The sequence below is a fragment of the Octopus sinensis genome, linkage group LG10 (assembly GCF_006345805.1).
Source record: "Octopus sinensis linkage group LG10, ASM634580v1, whole genome shotgun sequence".
NCBI lineage: Eukaryota > Metazoa > Mollusca > Cephalopoda > Octopoda > Octopodidae > Octopus > Octopus sinensis.
The window spans coordinates 72,522,209-72,541,287 of NC_043006.1; the positions used below are offsets into that span (position 1 = coordinate 72,522,209).

A 19,079-nucleotide genomic window follows, 5' to 3' on the forward strand; every position below is an offset into this window, starting at 1 on the left:
CAGTGCTGCCTGACTGGCTCCTATGCTGGTGGCACGTAAAAAGCACCAGGGCATCCAGCTGTAGAAACTTTGCCAGATCAGATTGGAACCTGGTGCAGCCTCATGGCTTGCCAGTCCTCAGTCAAACCACCCAACTCATGCCAACATGGAAAGTGGATATTAAATAATTTGGATGATAAGTATCATAGAAATCCCTGTGTGGCCCATAGCAGGTTATTGTTCATTTTTGCAGTATTTGATGGACCAAGTGAAATGTTTAACAACATAAGTAAAGTAAAACATAAAATAAAGAAAAGCTAATTTTGTGTAAATCTTTTTCTTTTTTTTGCATAATTCCTTCTGGCATGCGTCTCTTTTTAGATATTTGCATGAACTAAAATAGTGACCCCTATGTTAAATTTTTATGGAAATTACTAGGAGTGAGGGCATGTAGTGAAATTAGATTGAACCTCGTGCATCATCAATCATTTTTGTTCATTGATAATACAATAATATTCTACTCAAAATTTTTTCTTTTCCTTTTTTTTGAAAATGTGTTTAAAATATAAAATTTGGACCTGCTCTAAATATTTTGTTTCTAAAATTCACCCTTCCCTCCAAGTACCTAGAATCTCACCCCCCACTCAACCTTCAAGGAAACACTATTACCCAACTTAAGATCAGTTATTATAATACATCTGTTTACTTAAGCTGTTTGCCTTTCAGAACATCTCTGCTCTCATTAATGTAGATCATCATAATGTAAAGAAAAAATAATGTAAAAGAAAGACAATCCAACAAATCAATGAATCTCTTTAGAAAGCTGATAAGCTTTTTAGATAGGTTACAAATTGATTGAAGACAAGACTATAACTCATTGTGCTGTCCTCCATATTGTTTCCCTTGAACTTCATGTTATGTTTACATTATCAATTCATATAGTGTGTTCTTCCATTTTTTTTATTGATTGGAAAATGAAAATTGTTTTATCAGTCATACGTTTTTTTTTATCTAAATCAGTTCAAATAGACATGTATGTCTCCCTCCTCCACTTATTCAGTCTGTCACAAATAATAGAATTTACTCTGACTATATTAATATAATATTACATACAGCGACAGTTTTTATCAGATATTTTAATGTAAATGTTGTCTGACATTTTCACTACATCAGCTCAGAGGAAAAAGTAATCAACAAGATTTGACAGTGATGTTTGTAGACCAAGTTGGATCCAAGATCTTTTCATATTCTCTACATAAGATTCTTCAGCTTCACATATTCCTTTAGACTACAGATGAGTAAGCCAATAAAGGAGTTTCTATGTAGTCACCCAACTTGTTAAGAGTTAGATGTCACTCAAATTACACCCTACTATTTTAAAATGGATAATGTAGTCCTTGATTCTGTTTTGTTTTGTGTTTTAATTTGGTTTGGGTGAAGGATTTGTGCTATAGCTTTTGCAGGACTTCAGACTTGTGAGATTGATTCTATATATATTCTACCTAAACTGTTGTGGGTTGAGATTTGTGGAAAAGACATGTGCAAAGAGGACATCTAGAGGGTTTGGTGGAGTTGGATGCAATATATGTGATGGGAGAAGAGAAGAATGAATCGAAAGTGTTTGAGAGGTAGAATGAAACCAGTCAGATCTAAAGACCTGAGGTCATTATAGTAACAGCAGAAAAGACTGGGAGATGTGATGGTACATTTGGGACAGCACGAAGATTGGAGTGTGTTTGTAAGTGACTTCATACCAGTTAGGTGAGTGGCTTTTCTCTGGACAGAGAGCAGCACCATCTCAGATGAGGGAGAGGTATATTATTATGTAGACCGCTTATACTTGAAGTAGTCAGGAGAGATTCTCAGTGATAGCAATGGCTCCAGTTGCATGTTAGTCATGTTTAAAGGGAGTGAGTTGTGATAGAGTTTTCTTGATGTGTACAGAATATAGAAGGTTAGGAGGCATCAGGGTAAAGACCCCCTTCAGTCAGGAATGCCCATGGGATTGCACCTAGAAAGTTGCCATCTGAGGCACAAGTCCGGGCAATGTTGTTTGTGGAAGACCAGCAGTTACCCTTGCATACCAGCCTTCTCTACTCACACCTATGATTTTATCCAAGGGGAAGGCAAAGGCCAATACAGCTTGGCACCAATGACATCACAACTCATTTCTACAGCTGAGTGAACTGGAGCAACGTGAAATAAAGTGTCTTGCTCAAGAACACAACACACAGCCCAGTCTGGGAATCGAACTCACTACCTCATGATTGTGATCCTGATACTCTAACCACTGAGCCATGTGCCCTCACTTAAGGAGGACCAGAGGGAAATATTATCTGTACAGGAACGGGTGTTGTTGGAGATGATGCCAAGTAAATCATTAATGTAATGGAAGAAGAGCGTGAGGGACAAAACTGAATGCAGGGTTATTATAGTGTGGGTCAGAGAGAGTTGTATCAGCAAGTCTTACAACGAAACGCTCCCAATCCAAGAAATATGGGTGAAGCACTTGTAAGGGCAGTTTTGACTGGAGAATCATGTCAGAAACAGTCAAAAACTTTGTTGTTGAGAAGAGAACAATACTACTTTTAACCAAATTTCTCAAAAATAACAACCTACTGGTGAATGATATGGGAAAGTAGGTCATAAGTCAATTTGGTTATATGAAAGCTGTAGCAGTGATTATTAAAGAGGGAGAATGATGAAAGGTGTTAGAGAAAGATATTGTAATTGGCTGTCTCTGTTGCCTTTGTGTTGTTTGAAGTGAATATGATGGGAGAGTGTTTGGGAGATATGCAATAGGTTGCCTCTGATCATAGCTCTTTTTAATCGGGGCTAACGTGAGGGTAAAAAAGGGGGTAAATGATTACTTTATAAATTTTAACACTTACAGCAAATTTGGGAGATATGCAGTAGGTTGCCTCTGACCATGGCTCTTTTCAATCAGGGCTAACGTGAGGTTAAAAAAGAGGGTAAATGATTATAAATTTTAACACTTACAGCAAATTTGGGAGATATGCAATAGGTTGCCTCTGATCATGGCTCTTTTCAATCAGGGCTAACGTGAGGTTAAAAAAGATGGTAAATGATTACTTTATAAATTTTAACATTTACAGCAAATTTGGGAGATATGCAATAGGTTGCCTCTGACCTTGGCTCTTTTCAATCAGGGCTAACGTGAGGTTAAAAAAGATGGTAAATGATTACTTTATAAATTTTAACATTTACAGCAAATTTGGGAGATATGCAATAGGTTGCCTCTGACCTTGGCTCTTTTCAATCAGGGCTAACGTGAGGTTAAAGAAGAGGGTAAATGATTACTTTATAAATTTTAACACTTACAGCAAATTTCTACTTGGTGAATAATTTAATAGCCCTGTCTTTGATTGCTTTCTACACAAATGCAAGTTAAATGTTTTCTAAATTTATTCTATTTTCAATTTTCAAATTATTTACTTTCGATTCATTTTTTATATTACTACTGTTTTTATAATTTTTCCCAATTACAGGATGACGATGCTGATCCAATATTAAGCAGCTTTTCTCAGCTAAAAGATGTGCTTAACACAGTGGCAGGTAAGTCTGTCTTTTGTATTGAGCAGATCTTTGAGGACAATAACAATTTATTCATTTCATCTCATTTTGTATTATCTCATCCATCAAGCTAAGCTGAACATTATATACAAACTGATACTAATTATTTTATGTGGACTCTTTGATCTTCCTCCTGCCACCTTCTGTTACAAGCTAATGATGGAATCTCTACAGAGTCATTCAACCTGCTAGAAATGGCAGCTAAATCTCCCTCAATAAATTTTTTATAAATATAATTTTAAAAATTGCACTTCTGGTTCTAGTCACTCTATATATAAAATACTTAGCAACTTTTTGAAGCTTCTTTTTTTGTATATTTACTAGAAAAATTCAAGACTAATGTTAGTCATTGATTTTAATGTGTATTTATTTTCTCAATTTAAATTTTAAATATTTTGTATATCACCATCTAATGTCTGTTTTCCATACTGGCATGGATTGGACTGCTAACACCTACTATGCTGTTAATATAATTTTACTGTAACTTCATAATTTTAATCTTCCAAAGGGCAATATATGATGGCCATGTAGTTTAAGATGTTGAGCACTTTATTGATGATTCACTGGGTCAAACCCTCTCATTGTATTGTGTTTAGTTGGGAATTATGTATCTATATTCCTCTTATAAATATGTGTTTGGAGGAACAATCAAATGTAAAACAATTGTTTAAAGAAAACACATAAATGTCTTCACTTTCAAACATTTCCAGTCCTTCTTAATCTATATATATAATAAAAAAGAAAGAATAATAATAGACAGGTGTAAATAGGCAAAATACCCACTGGTTGTTACATTTGAAAGTCTGAATGGTCAACTGGAGATCTATTCTGTCACCCACCAGTGGATTCTCACTGAGAAGTTTGGTGAAAGCAATGTTGTTACTCTAGATATTAGCAATACCATTGACTGTGTCTGGTATGCAAATCTTTTATCAAAATTTCTCACCTATAGATTCCACACATCTCTCGTCTCTTTGATTAGCAGTTTCTTATCAGATTGTACTATTGTGGCATGGGTTTATGGTGCACTTTCTACCCCACTGCCACCAACTTATATTTTGTTCCTCATTCTCTTCAATAACCTACTTGGCTCACTTCCAAAAATGTCCAATTTTACACAGTTGATATGAACTTTTAGTCCTCCAAAACCTTCTCTATTTATGCATCATCCACATGCAACCTAAACGCTGCACACCACACCTGCAGTGATTCCATTAATGGAGTCCTTGAGAGCATCATCCTGTGAGACCATATCAAGCTTGTCTCTTTTAACAGCACAAAAAAAAAACTCATGCTCATCCTATCAAGAAAACACCACTCCCATCACAGTTTTCCTTTAAACATGAGCAGCACTCAACTATAAATCTCATGGTTAATCCAAATCACTGAAGATCTCTATTGGTGAAAGGACATCTTTAGCATAGCTTGGAACATATTCCCAAAACTAACCTTTCTCTTTAGAATCAGAAGATATTTTTCCAACAGCTGTTGACACCCTACAAGGCTCAGGCAAGGCCCACATCTGGGATTGTGCTGCTATTAGGCATGTTGACGTACTGGATTCTATCCAGGTAAGGGTCTCTTGACTCAGTCGCTCTCCATTACTAATGGAAACACTTTAGCCTCTTCCCAGAGCTGGTTGGTCTCATACCTCCATTACCCAGGCACCCCTGTCCCGCTAATTTCTCTACCTTTTGGTACCCATTCTTTCCTTGCACTAATTGCTATGCTTAGTCCTTCATCTCCAGTGCAACAGGCCTCTGGAATCTCCTCTCTACTCATGTCTTTCCTGCAATAATTGAAATACAACATTAATGGTATCAATTTCACCAGACTTTGAAGGACTGCATGGATCACGAGCCCTACCCCTTCCTCTAGACTTATATAAATGAAAAGAAAATTTATATTATATGTTCTTCTGTTAAAGAGTTGATTGGTAGACTTATTCTGTTGTTCTGTTTAATGCCACCACCACCCAACACCTTGAATGCTTTTAGTGCTGTCCCCTCTGTTGCAAGCCCTTGAGCCAGGACTCCAGTTTACAGATACTTTCTTCCTTCCTTGTCACCATTCTTCAGGGCCCTGTAAAGAATTACAGGTATTGCCTTCCTTCTTGCCAATGATGGAATCCCTGCGGGGCACATGATCTGTTAGTAATAGTTCCCTCAAATCACACCATATCTTTCATAATTAGGAACACATTAGATAGTGTAGGTCTAGGTGCCTAACACCACATGGAATGGTCATGGCTAGAATACCTTTGATCATAGACCTGCTTGATCAGAGTTGAACTGTGACTAACAAACTAGAGAAGATTACATAACAAAATGTGTAAGAGTCCTATCTCTCTGGAATGTTTCTAAGCATCAAATCATATGAAATTTCTGCATATTTTTATTTTTAGATTTGGGTGATCTAGAACCAAATACATTTTTAAGTCCATTCCTTGGAGTAATCAGATCAGAAGATACAACAGGGCCAATCACTGGACTTGCTCTCACCTCTGTCAACAAATTTATCTCCTATGGATTGATTGGTAAGTAACTGTTTTTATTTCATTTTGATTTCAGATTTATCAAATTGTTTGTTCCAAGCTTTTAAGCACCACTCTTAAAAAGATAACTGTTTCTGGGGCAGTAGCATTTAGAAGGTAACAAGTCCACAAAACTATCATAATATGGACCATGAGTTACTGCACAAGACCATACTGACAGGAAGTATGGAGAGGATGAGAACAAGAAGTCACTTATTGTTAAAACATTTTTATAAAAGTCTTCCTTTTTTATGTTTTTTTTTCTTCATTCCCTTTCTCTTCAAATGATAGATATTTCTGCTTTTCATTGTATCTAACAGTATTTAACCTGTTAAATTCTTGTCTTGTTTTAGAGCCTTCCTGTAAAACAGCAGCGCCAGCCATAGAAAATATCGCTGATGCTGTAACACATGCTCGATTTGTTGGCACAGATCCTAGTTCGGATGAAGTTGTTCTTATGAAAATATTACATGTAAGGTTTTATATTTTCCTGTTATTGTTAAAAGGATGTAACATTTATCTGCCTTGTTATTGTGAATAATGAATTTATTTAATTTTATTTGTTTTTATCAGAAATATGTGTGTGTAAAGGGTTAGTCTTATAGAAGAAACCATTAGTGCTTGGGGCCACAATTAAATGCATCCAGTCCAGTGCACTCTTTGTAGTGGTTAGTGATCAAGTTGAGATGACATAGTCAAGAGGACTCTTTAACGTTGTGAAAATATCACAGCTTTACTAGTATCAGTGTCATATTAAATGTACTCAGTATTCTCGTGTAAAGCGGTTGGTGATAGGAAGAGCATTTAATAGTAGAAACCAAGCCAAGACTGAAACATACAAGGGAGATGTGATCTTCCCATTCATCCAGGAGGGTGGTAACTCCAAAGGACTGACTCAAACTGTGACGACCTGTCTAACTCATGGAAAGTGAATGATAATAATGATGATAGTCAGTAACATCACTAGTAGCCACTTATAGCTATATTTCATATGAGCCTACTTTACATTTCACCTACTCATAAGGCAAATACACAAGACATAAATTTTATGTCCATCAGGAAATGGCATACGGAGATGGTTGCGAGGAGTTACCCAACATGTCTCCTTAAAATCACCAGTCAATCTTTATCAAGGTGATCTGCTGGAGGGTCTTGTAAAAGTGGTTCTGCAAGTACCATGCAGTGATAATTAACCCAGAACTACATAATTGCAAAGCAAACTTCTTAACCACATACCTGCACTTTCTTTGTCGAGAACTTATCTTTTTCTATGGTGCTTACCTTACTATCTTACAGTTTAATTAAGATATTTCATATTCATTTCTCTTTCTAAATTATCTCATCATTATGAGAAAAATGATGTATTGACTCATATAAAAATTTTCAATACCTTAGTACATTACAACTAATACATTTAATTTGTTTTCATAATTACTATATCTTTGTAGGTACTTCGAACGTTGCTGCTGTCTCCAGCTGGAGTGCTACTTACAAATGAATCTGTCTGTGAAATCATGCAGTCTTGCTTCAGAATCTGTTTTGAGATGAGATTGAGTGGTAAGAAAATATGCATAGTTTATAACTATCTATTGCAAATCATCATTATCATTTTTCTTTTTCTCCCCTTTTCCATTTCTATTAGTGGTAGTCCACAATATTATATATGTTGTAAACTCATCACAAGCCAATTCTACTTTTACCATTGGTCCATATTCACGACAGAGTTAATAGCTTCATGCAGTCTAATATTTCATTTGACTTGCTCCTTGTTAATTTGTGAAATGCATGTCCTTTGCAAAGCTCTGCAACTTGATGTATGTGACTCAGTTAGTAGCCAGTTGTATATTTGGTCTCCTCATTGTTCTTGGTTTTATTTCTGTCATCAAGTATCTGTGTGTACATATATGTGGATGTGAATGTATATACATGTATGTGTGAGTGTGTTTAAGTGTGTTTGCAGGTCTTTTCATTAACACTGCTTGAGTAGCAGGGGTGTTGCTTATGATCTACACAAACAAATAAATCTCACAGCTATCTTCTAGTAGTGTCATGAGGTAATGAAATGCTGGTCGGTGTCTTAATGTTCAAGGACACAAACAGTGGTACAGTGATGAGGTAGAATGTTCATATTCTCTACATTTTCAGGACGTCTCCAAGAAACTGAGTGTCATCTTCTTTGACAGTCTCTTCCTTTTCCATTTAGAGTAATTGCCAACTTAAGAGATATCTGCACACATCATTGGCCAATCTACTTTTACCATTAGTTCCTATCTGTGGCAAGGTCAACATCTTTATTAAATTTTATATTACTTTTAGCTAAATCATCATTAAATTGTTAAATGAATGTCTTTCAAATACAATAAAGGAAAGGATTTCCAACCCAGGGCATGAAGTGGCATTTCAAGGAGTGTAACCAAGAAGGAAAGAGTATACTTCATTCATCTTCCTTATGATACCATATTTCTGTCTTTGTTCTAGTTATTTTGAAAATAATGAAGAATTTAGTCAAATATTTTTGCCATTACTAAGCTAGGATATAAGTCACCTTGAAATTTTGATGAATGGTTTTAATTTAGATTACTTAAAAACAGTAAGTATGTATCATAGAGCAAAGAGCAGTCTCAGGTAGGTTGGTTATCAGAAGAGTCAAAAACACTTTTCAGTATAAATTATTAACTTTTAACAAATGTTTTGTTCTTTTGAGCACACCAAGAACTTCTCCACTACTATACCTCTCTCAATCCCTGCATACACTGTGCATGTATCATTATTTTACCATCATTACTATTTAGTCACTTTTCACTCCATGCATCCATCATCGGTCACCTCCGACCCCTTAGCCACCATTGACTACATTCACTCCTTAACCCTGTCCAATATAATAAACACATGTTGTCTGTTCTTCCCTATCTCCCCCACTTATCATCCACTCAGCACTTGTTCTTCATTATACTCACCTCTCAACCACTCCTTGTCTTGCACGCTCCCATAGCAGATATGTGTTTGCATGCAGTAATGTTCCAACATGAAGAATCCTTAGAGTTTGTCCAAGCATTCAGTTTGTTATTTTCACTTGTCCTTTAAATTAAAAACTACTTTCTTAAGAGTGTAATATTTGAAGTGGTAACAATTGTCTACAATAAGTGTTATATAATTAAAGTAGGCAGACAGTCACCAAAATGTTGCCAGAATTATTATGTACAAAATATATTCTGCAAGTTGCAGTGTTTTGTTTGCTTTAAGTTGGTGGCAAAAATAGCAGAAACTTACATATTTCTAGCAAATGCTTATGTATGTAATGGCTCCAGTGAATAAGATATTGGATTACTAGCTCGTAGTGCTTGAATTTAAACCCACTCAAGATATTTTATTATATATTTTAGTAGTTTCCTAAACAATTGGGAAACAAAGCTTTCTCTCTATAAGACACTAATCTTATAGTGATAATTTTTCTCTCAAAATATATAGTATTTATTCCTTCTCAGTACATTTAACCCATTTGATCCCAACCTGAGACCAACCCTTGTTCTATGAGACAGATCTCTGTTTTAAGCTGAGCTAAATTGAAACTTGTCATCATAATTTCATGTTAACTTAATAATAAGAAAGTTATTTTACTAGATGCCTCACTATTTTCAAAATGAATTGAAACAAAGACAGTCTATTTCAAAAGAATTATGTTAATGAAAGGATTTAAGATGGTGAATTGGCAATTATTGTAGTGTTGGATAGAATGCCTTGCAGTATTTGTCTCAACTCTGCATTTTTAAGTTCAAATTCCATTGAGGTCAACTTTGCTTTTCATATTTTGGGGGGTCAATAAAAAAGTACCAGTCTAGAATGATGAATCGGTGCTACTGTTAAAATGGCAGGTGAGATATCTTGGCTCTTTATGCTGACCTTTCATATGGATAAACCATGGTGGCATTTAGAGTAGAGACTTGAATGCATGGATAGACAACTACCAGTCTTCCTCAAAAAACATAACCTCATCCTGCACCTTCATGTGCAGAAGCATGGTCAACAGTAACTGACTGAGGCCTCTACACGACATTTAGTTGTTGGAAATAGGTAACAGATCATTTGGAGAATGTTACCCATTTTAATTTAGTGTCCTATGCAGAAAAGATACCTGTCATCTACTTAACATTATTAAAGTAAGGGAAAAAAAAAACAGAAAGGAAGAATGAGACAGATCTGTGCATTAACCCTTAAAACTTTGGAAACTTTTATATTTTATGTTTACAAATTTGGGTGGAGAAATAAATTGCTGTTGTTTAGCCCCAGGTCAGCTCTAACTTAGCTGACCTATGATCAAAACCATTCCATTAAGACCACTCCATCTTTTTATATATCTAGGACTACATTGTCTAATGTGCTTCTTTTTTAAAGACAGTATAATTGATGGACATTTGGTTTCTATTTCTAGCAAGTTTTTTGTTGGTTTTATTATATTGATGTCTAGAATTGCTTTTCCACAATGTAATTGCTTCAGTTTCAACAAACATTGTCTCAGATCAAATCATTTGCTAGATGAAAACATCTTGTTTTATATCTAGTTTCTGGTGTGCATTTCTCTGAATAGAATGTAAAATCACTGAAATTCTGAAAAGAAAAACAAAATCCATAAACAACGATTCTGTCATTGATTCTCTAAAAAAGATAAATTATCAGTATTTACATGTAAATTCAAGCTACACCTCAAGATTAACTCTTTATATATGTATATTTTTACTTTTATTTATTATTTTTTATTTGTTAATCTTTGTCAAATGATTTTATGATAATGACCTTTGTCAGTCTTTCAAAGATTTCAGTCAACAGCAAACATGAAAATGTCAGTAAAAAGTTTGAAACACTAATTGTAGAAGCCATACTATCTCCATACTAACTCTTCATAATCAATAGACAAGTACTTTTTTCTAATTAATTTTTTAAAAAATCAATGACTGTTACCTAATAAGTTGTGTAATCATTATCATCATAATCATTTTAACATCGACTTTCCATGCTCACTTGGGTTGAACCAAATTCATAGAGTCAAACTTTGTGGCTGAATGCCCTCCCTGTTGCCAACCCTCACCTGTTTCCAAGTAAGGTAATATTTCCCCTTGACCCGAAATGTTTTCACAGAAGACTGAAAACTGAAGGCACCACTTGTATGACTGATACTCACTTACAACTGTCACATGACACTAACAAACACACACATGCACAGATTCACTCACAAGGCTTTGTTCAGCCTGGGGCTATTGTTGAAGACACTTAAGCAAGGTACTACATAGACTGAATCCAAAACTTTGTGGTTGGGAAGTAAACTTCTCAACCACACAGCAGTGTCTGTGCCTGTAGTTGTAACTATTTGTAAATTACTTGTGTGTTAACAGTGTTTTGTTTCAATGCCATTCTGTACAACATAGTGTATCCATTGATTTTAGCTAACACTGTATGTAATACAAAAATGTTCATAACTAGTTTTGTATATACAATATCTTTGTGAAGAGAAGAGGAATAAGCTGAACTACCTCCACTCCTTAGCATTTCATCAGCAAGTGAGTATCTCTTTTAACCGATCACAAAGACACCATCTATAAACCCAATTTTGCTAAAGGCTTGAATAAATCAAGTTGAGTGGTATGCATATTAAAATACATTCTCAACAATTACTGACTGGAATTAGTTTGGTTGATCCTACTTTTTCTGTCCACAAAGACATTGTACATGAAGTCAGTGTCAAATGTTGACTAAAATCTATAGATATATTTTGTAGTATAGAATAACATTGAAACAAAATACCATTAGCACATAAGTAATTTATTGATTGGACTAATTGCTAAGAAAGTATCAATTTACAAATCAGTTAGTCTAGATTAGTTAAACTGTAAGAAATAATAGGTTTATAAACAGTGTCTTGGTGAACAGTTAAAGAGTGTAACTCAGCCTTTGATGAAATTTCAGTACAGGTTTGAGACTAGTCCAGTTGGTTCTTTTTCTGTCCACAAGAAAACTGTATTTAAGGACAACCTGTTTGCATCTGTCATATATAGAGCTGGTTAAAATCTGCAGATTTTTTTCTGTAATACAGCATAGCATTATAACTGTTCAGTTGTTTCAACAATTGCATGTTCACTGTTGATTCTGACAGAGAACCCATCACTCATACACTGTAGAGAAGCAAGTATTATATGCTTTGCCATATAGAATCAGTACACAGTCAGTGACAGGATACAAACAATTAACCCTTCAACCAGAAAGGTTAATAGTTTGTATCCTGTGAAAATACATATTACACTTAAAAGTTGAAAATTTCTTTGAAAGGAATAATAGGTGTGGTTGTTATCTCTGGTTTCTAAAGCATTAACCTGATGAGGAACAAAGCTTGTCCTCAGTAGGATATAAGTTTTGTAAGAGGTAAACCTCCTGGAAATGCTTCGTAAATTATTCTTCTTGGCACTCTTATTTAAAATCTACATTGGAGCATGTATAGCTGTGTGGTTAAGAAACTCACTTTGCAGCCATATGGTTTCAAGTTCAGTCCTACTGCATGGAACTTGGTAGTGTCTTCTATAACCCTGGGTTGACCAATGACCAATACCTTTTGAGTGAATTTAGTTGACAAACTATGTGGAAACCCATCATATATACACACACACACATACACACACATATATATACATACGTATATATATATACACACACACACACACACACACACACACACACCACACATACATGTATATTGTGGGATTCCAAAGACACATGACACATCAGGAAGCATTGAGGTTTTAAAAGATGCAATGTCTCAGCAACTAACAACTGATGCAGGTAGCTTGTTCTCTGCTTCAGCAACTCTGAGTGTGAAAACATATTTCCAAAGGTCATGGAGCTTTATGGTTTACTTTTAGTGTGGTTTATTTTTAGTCCATCATACATATGATGTTGACATTCTAGTGGGAGAATCAATAGTTTGTACCTTGTCATTGACCATTCACTGCATTTATATAGCAAGGCTTTTAATACTTGCTTCTTCACTGTATATGAATGATGGCTTCTCTGCTGGACTCAACAGTGAACATGCAGTTGTTGAAACAACTAAATTCTTATTCATGAAATTAACTCATGAGCTGCTGAGTTTTCCACAGACATGCATACTTTTAGCACAATTCTTAGATCAGCTTAGCAGACATAATGTAGCAAGGTCGGACTTCTTTTGAATTAGAGGTGGAATTCATAGAAGAATTAACCTTGGTATTGGATTCTTTATTCATGCGCACCATAGGTATGAAAGGCAAAGTTGGCTTCAATGGGATTTGAACTTGGAGTGTAAAGAGTTTGAATGAAAACTGTAAGAAATTATGTCTGATTCTGCTAATTCACCCCTGGTGTAAATTGTTGTTTTAAAGTAAACATTTGTTTCTAACCTATTTGAGTATTATATAAGTAGTGTTTGTTTCATTGGCTTACATTACTGACTTGATAATCCTCTTATAGCCTTGACAAAGGCAATGGAGACAGTACTCTCCTGAACACCCCCTCCTTTATTGTTATTCATGTCACACATGAATAATAGATTAATAAGCTTTAAGTGGTTCCTTAACAACTGGACTGATTCATCATAAAATATATACTTGTCAGTCATCAACAGATTTAATTCATGGGATGATAATAGTTTCATGCTTACAGTTTTATGCCATCATCATCACCCTTTTCCCCTTTATTAGCATTTTTACAATTTTTTCCATCCCTCCTGCTAATATAGATTTTTTTTTACAGATTTTTTACATATTTACTTACTGTTATTGCAACTATATCTTTGTAATAAACTGTTGTTTAGTCACAGATCAGCCCTCATGTTAATCTATTATCAAAGATATTTTATAAATGAGCATCACCATTTCCAGATATTTTATTCAATGTGTCTTTTTTGTTTGAGACTTCAGAATGGCAAAAGGAGGGAGTTGAGGGACATTTGGATGCTATTTCTGGAAAGTCAAGAAACTGCATAGAGACTCCCTCTTTGACTCAATTTGTGATATATTTTTACATAGTACCATAAATTAACCCTTTTTGTTACTGTATTTATTTTGAGATGCTCTGTGTTTCTTTCAATTATTTTAAATATAACAAAGAATTTAGTAAAATAATTTAGTTATCATTAAGCTAGTGTTAGGAACATAAATTGTGACTAAGGTTTGGTGGAAGATTGTCATTCAAAACTTATGGAAACATGACATTTGTACTACAGTGCCAGAGCTGGTTTCAGCTGGGTTGGTAACGAAAGGGTTAAACAACTCGGCTTTTAATTTTTATCTTTGTTACTTCATTCTGAAAAAAAACAGGTGGTGGATTGACTGTGAGTTCAAATCCCACTGAGGTCAGTTTTGCTTTTCCTCTCTCCTGGGTTGATAAAATATAGTACCAGTCAAGAACTGGATCAGTCAAAACGACTAACATTTTCACTCAAATGTTTGGCCTTATATGTAGAATCCATGTCAAAGCTGTCATTGGAACTCAACACAGCCCTGCATCTTGCCACATCCTGTCAAACCATCCAACCCATGCCAGCATTGAAAACATGTTAAATAATGATGTAGATTTAACCTTTTATGATCACAATTGTGATTGGGTTCATTGTGTGTAGTTGTTTTCTAGTTACTTAATTTGTATTTTATGTATTGAATCAAATGCTCCATTTTTCACTTCAGTTTGCTTACACACAGTTCAATATGTGGTTATTGACGTTTTTATCTTCAAGTTTTATATTATGTACGTAGGAGGTGGACAGAAATGATATCACAGTGTTACATCAGAAGTTAGAGAGAGAGACAGACAAACAAACAGACAGTACTCCTCTAGATGGTGACATTAGTCTTCTTGTTTCAGGAGTTGCAGAAACTACTCCTGGAGATGTAAATATTAAAAATAATGTAGTGGAAGTTACAGAATGTACTACTGTGAATAGTGGTGATGCTAATGTTATTAACAAAGTAACACAGAGTATTGTTGCGTAGTAGTAGTAGTAGTAGTAGTAGTAGTAGTAAGAAACCAAAAGAGAATATGAACAGTATTGCTAAGACTGAGAATATTAACACTGTTCCACTGATAATTCTATCTATCTATCCGCTCAGTCAAAGTCGACTCTTGGTTACTCGTTGGATCAGTGCCCTCCAGTCAGTTCTGTCCTGGCCAATTCTTTCAGATTGGCTATGTCCATTCCGGTATCACTCTTGATGGTGTCAAGCCAGCAGGTTCTTGGTCGGCCTCTTCCTCTCTTGCCACTGACCATTCCGAGCATGATGTCCTTCTCCAGGGATTTTCTCTGCATAATATGGCCGAAATATGCCAATCTATGCTTGGTGATCCTTTACAGACAGAAATAACAGAGATGTTATTGTTAACGTTAGAGTTGAGATAGATAGGGAGAGTACCAAAAATTTTCCATTTTGTCCAAGCCAGAAACTGCATGCAGAAGACATATAATCAATAATGAAGTAATATTCTTTGGAAATTGATTTCATATGGAAAGTATGTTTTTAATTGTTATTTTATTTTATTTTAGAGTTATTAAGGAAGTCTGCTGAGCACACCCTTATGGATATGGTACAACTTCTGTTCACGCGGCTACCTCAGTTCAAGGAAGATCCAAAATGGAATGCAAGTATGAAGAAGGTAACATCTTATTTTGTGATCAAATCATCTTTTCTAAGCTAGCTAAGACCATGTAAGTTGTGTGGCTCAGGAATTTGCTTCTCAACCATAAGGTTTTGGGTTCAGTCCTGTTGTGTGTTATCTTGAGCAGTTGTCTCTTACTCTCACCATGAGGCAACCAACATCTCATCAGTGAGCTTGATAGACAGAAAAAGCTTATTGTGTGTGTGTAAGTGTGTATGTGCACCTGTGCACATGTCTGCCTGAATGTTTACATTCTACACTTCTTTTATTAAAAAAGTGTTAAGCTATACTTGGTGATGTTTGTTGACATTTCACTATCTACAAATCATCAAGTAATTCAACACTTTTGAAGACAAGTGGAATGAAAACTGGTGATATGTGGTTCCATAGAAAGAGACAAGGAGAGATAATTTTTGTTAGTATAGACCATTGTTCATCATCAGTACATTCACACCCCTACCATTATCTCTTGCTATCCCTCACTTTCCCCATACAATCTTGTCACCTCTACCCAGCCACCTTTCCTGATCTTTTGCTTCTACTCTCTGGACCCATTCTGATATCTCATCCCCATCATCTCTGTTTGTTCTTGACTCTAAGCTGTCTTTTCTACTTCTCTCGGTTGAATCCCTGCTTTCTTAGCTCTGCCTCAATATTCCACCTCCAGCTATTTCTAGGGTATCTCCCTTGTGAACTCCAGGTAGAGGGCCTGATATGTAATGCAAGATGTTAGTTTCCTTTTGGATTTTGCTGCACCATGTTATATGTTTCTCTGAGGGAAGGCCTTCCTTTTCCCAGGTTTGTTGGCTTTGAATTATTATTGATGCTTCTGTAACTTTGCTTTGCTGTTTCTAGGTAGAGATGTCAGCTCTGTGCAAACCCATTTTTACTCTGACGAAAGTTCATTCATATCATTCTGGCCTCTATCCCTTATCCTATCCAGCTTAGGAAGCTTTACCAGGAACTCTCTCTCTCCACCAGCATACCTCTTAGGCTCATTGAAGCACACAAGCCACCACACTGCCACTAGGACTGAACCTTGTGGTGGTTAATTGATTATAGTAACCCCTTAACAGGTCTGTGGCCTTGTACCAGTTTTAGAAATTGATGTAATCTCATTATTTTCTTGTATCTAGTCTTTATGCAGTTTTTTTTTTTATCCCCTTGCAGCTAAAGATGAGGACTGGCAGTGTTGAACCATCACGGATGGGCAAAAAGAAACGTTCACCCAAGCGGAAACATGACAAAATGAACTCTCAACATGCTTCAATGCATCCACAGATCACACGGCAGAGCAATGAATGCCTAAAGAATGGGAATACTTCATCTGCACCAGTTTCTATAGGGACACCAGTATCAGCATCATCTTCATCATCATCAACAATAACAGCCACAACTACTACTTCTCCAACCAATGCATCAGTAACAAGTGAAACTAGTGCAGAGGAAAACAGAATTCAAAGTGATAGGAAGATCAAAGACTTAAATAATGAAAGTGAACTTTCTGAATCAGTTCAGTCACCTGATGGTGTCCATGAAACTGCACCAGATGAAATCATAGCTACAACGCCTGCTGCTTTACCAATGGAAAAAACTGTGATTGATATCAATAACAGCTTTCAGGTATTCATTTGTTTTTCTAAAGTATTTGATAAATTCAGAAAATTTATTTTTCTTGCTTCAACTACATAGCATTTCAAAGCATTCTCAAGCAAAATACTACACTACCTTTCTTTTTAATAATAGATGTAGGAGTGGCTGTGTGGTAAGTAGCTTGCTTACGAAACACATGGTTCCGGGTTCAGTTCCACTGCGTGGCACCTTAGGCAAGTGTCTTCAACTATAGCCTCGAGCCGACCAAAACCTTGTGAGTGGATTTGGTCGACAGAAACTGAAAGAAGCCCGTCGTATATATATGTGTGTGTGTGTGTGTGTGTATGTAAAAAGCACCCACTACACTCACGGAGTGGTTGGCGTTAGGAAGGGCATCCAGCCGTAGAAACACTGCCAGATTTGACTGGGCCTGATGAAGCCTTCTGGCTTCACAGACCCCAGTAGAACCGTCCAACCCATGCTAGCATGGAAAACGGACGCTAAACGATGATGATGATGATGATGATGATGTGTGTGTGTATGTTTGTGTGTCTGTGTTTGTCCCCCCGACATCACTTGACAACCGATGTTGGTGTGTTTACGTCCCCGTAACTTAGTGCTTTGACAAAAGAGGCCGATAGAATAAGTACCAGGCTTACAAAGAATAAGTCCTGGGGTCAATTTGCTCGACTAAAGGTAGTGCTCCAGCATGACCACAGTCAAATGACTGAAACAAGTAAAAGAGTAACCCAAATAACATATGTAGTATATTCAAAATTATCCTGTGATGGACTGGTTTCCCATCCAAGGAGGGATATATATATATACTAGAGAAACTGGGAAGAATGTGAACTGAACCATATTCAAAATTTATTTCCCACCTAGGAGGAAATATTCTACTACATAGTTTATCTTGTTTATTTTTCTTTTCATTTTGATACTTCCAGATTAATTCTGTAGTCATCTATAAGCCCTATAATTCCGTAGTCATATATAAACCCTACAAGAACTAGAATCCTTGCATCAGTAAGACCTTAATGTGTATTCACCCTTTATATGCTCTACACTGATAAACATACAACACTGTTTAAAAGTTAGAATAATTTAGATTCTTCGTTCATGGCAGCAAATTAAGTTGAATAATTTCCAGCTTCCAGTTCACTTTTTGTTTAACTTCAACATTGTTATTCATATTATAAGTCATGTTTGAAGAGCTATCTAATTCATACTGATACAGGAAAGCAAATGTAAACCTATTAAAAATATTTATATGGAAACATTGTTCTTAATGATTTATTTTTTAATATATGATTAATAGAATCATAACAGACAGCAGAAGTAGAAATGGGGTTTTCCTTGCAAGTAACTTCTTAGATTTTTGTTTTCTCTGAGCACATTTGTTCTTTTTATTGCCACTTGATCTGTTTGATTACATGTTTCTGCTGTTGCCAAGGAGATTAATCTCATGCATATGAATTAACAAGATAACTTGTGCATAGGTCTCAATTTGTTCCATGTAATATCATCATCATCATCATCATTATCATCAAACCATGGATGTTACTGTCTCAAATCCCAGGACTCATAGTACCAGTTACCTGGTTTCCATGGCATACATGTCTGAAATGGCAACATATCTCCCTGAATGAGATGCCAGTCTGTTATGGTGTTACTTATTTACAGCTGAGTGGACTGGAGCAATATGAAA

The 19,079-nt window shown here is 35.7% G+C and overlaps 1 protein-coding gene across 1 annotated transcript in view; it reads left to right on the top strand.

Moving 5' to 3' along the window:
- Positions 1 to 19,079, top strand: part of LOC115216332 (Golgi-specific brefeldin A-resistance guanine nucleotide exchange factor 1-like) — a 102,872-nt gene that overhangs the window by 32,965 nt on the left and 50,828 nt on the right. The window contains 6 exon segments of the mRNA XM_029785554.2: positions 3,489 to 3,555; positions 5,978 to 6,109; positions 6,460 to 6,578; positions 7,555 to 7,663; positions 15,666 to 15,775; positions 16,949 to 17,401. Coding sequence (XP_029641414.1) covers positions 3,489 to 3,555; positions 5,978 to 6,109; positions 6,460 to 6,578; positions 7,555 to 7,663; positions 15,666 to 15,775; positions 16,949 to 17,401 — 990 coding nt within the window.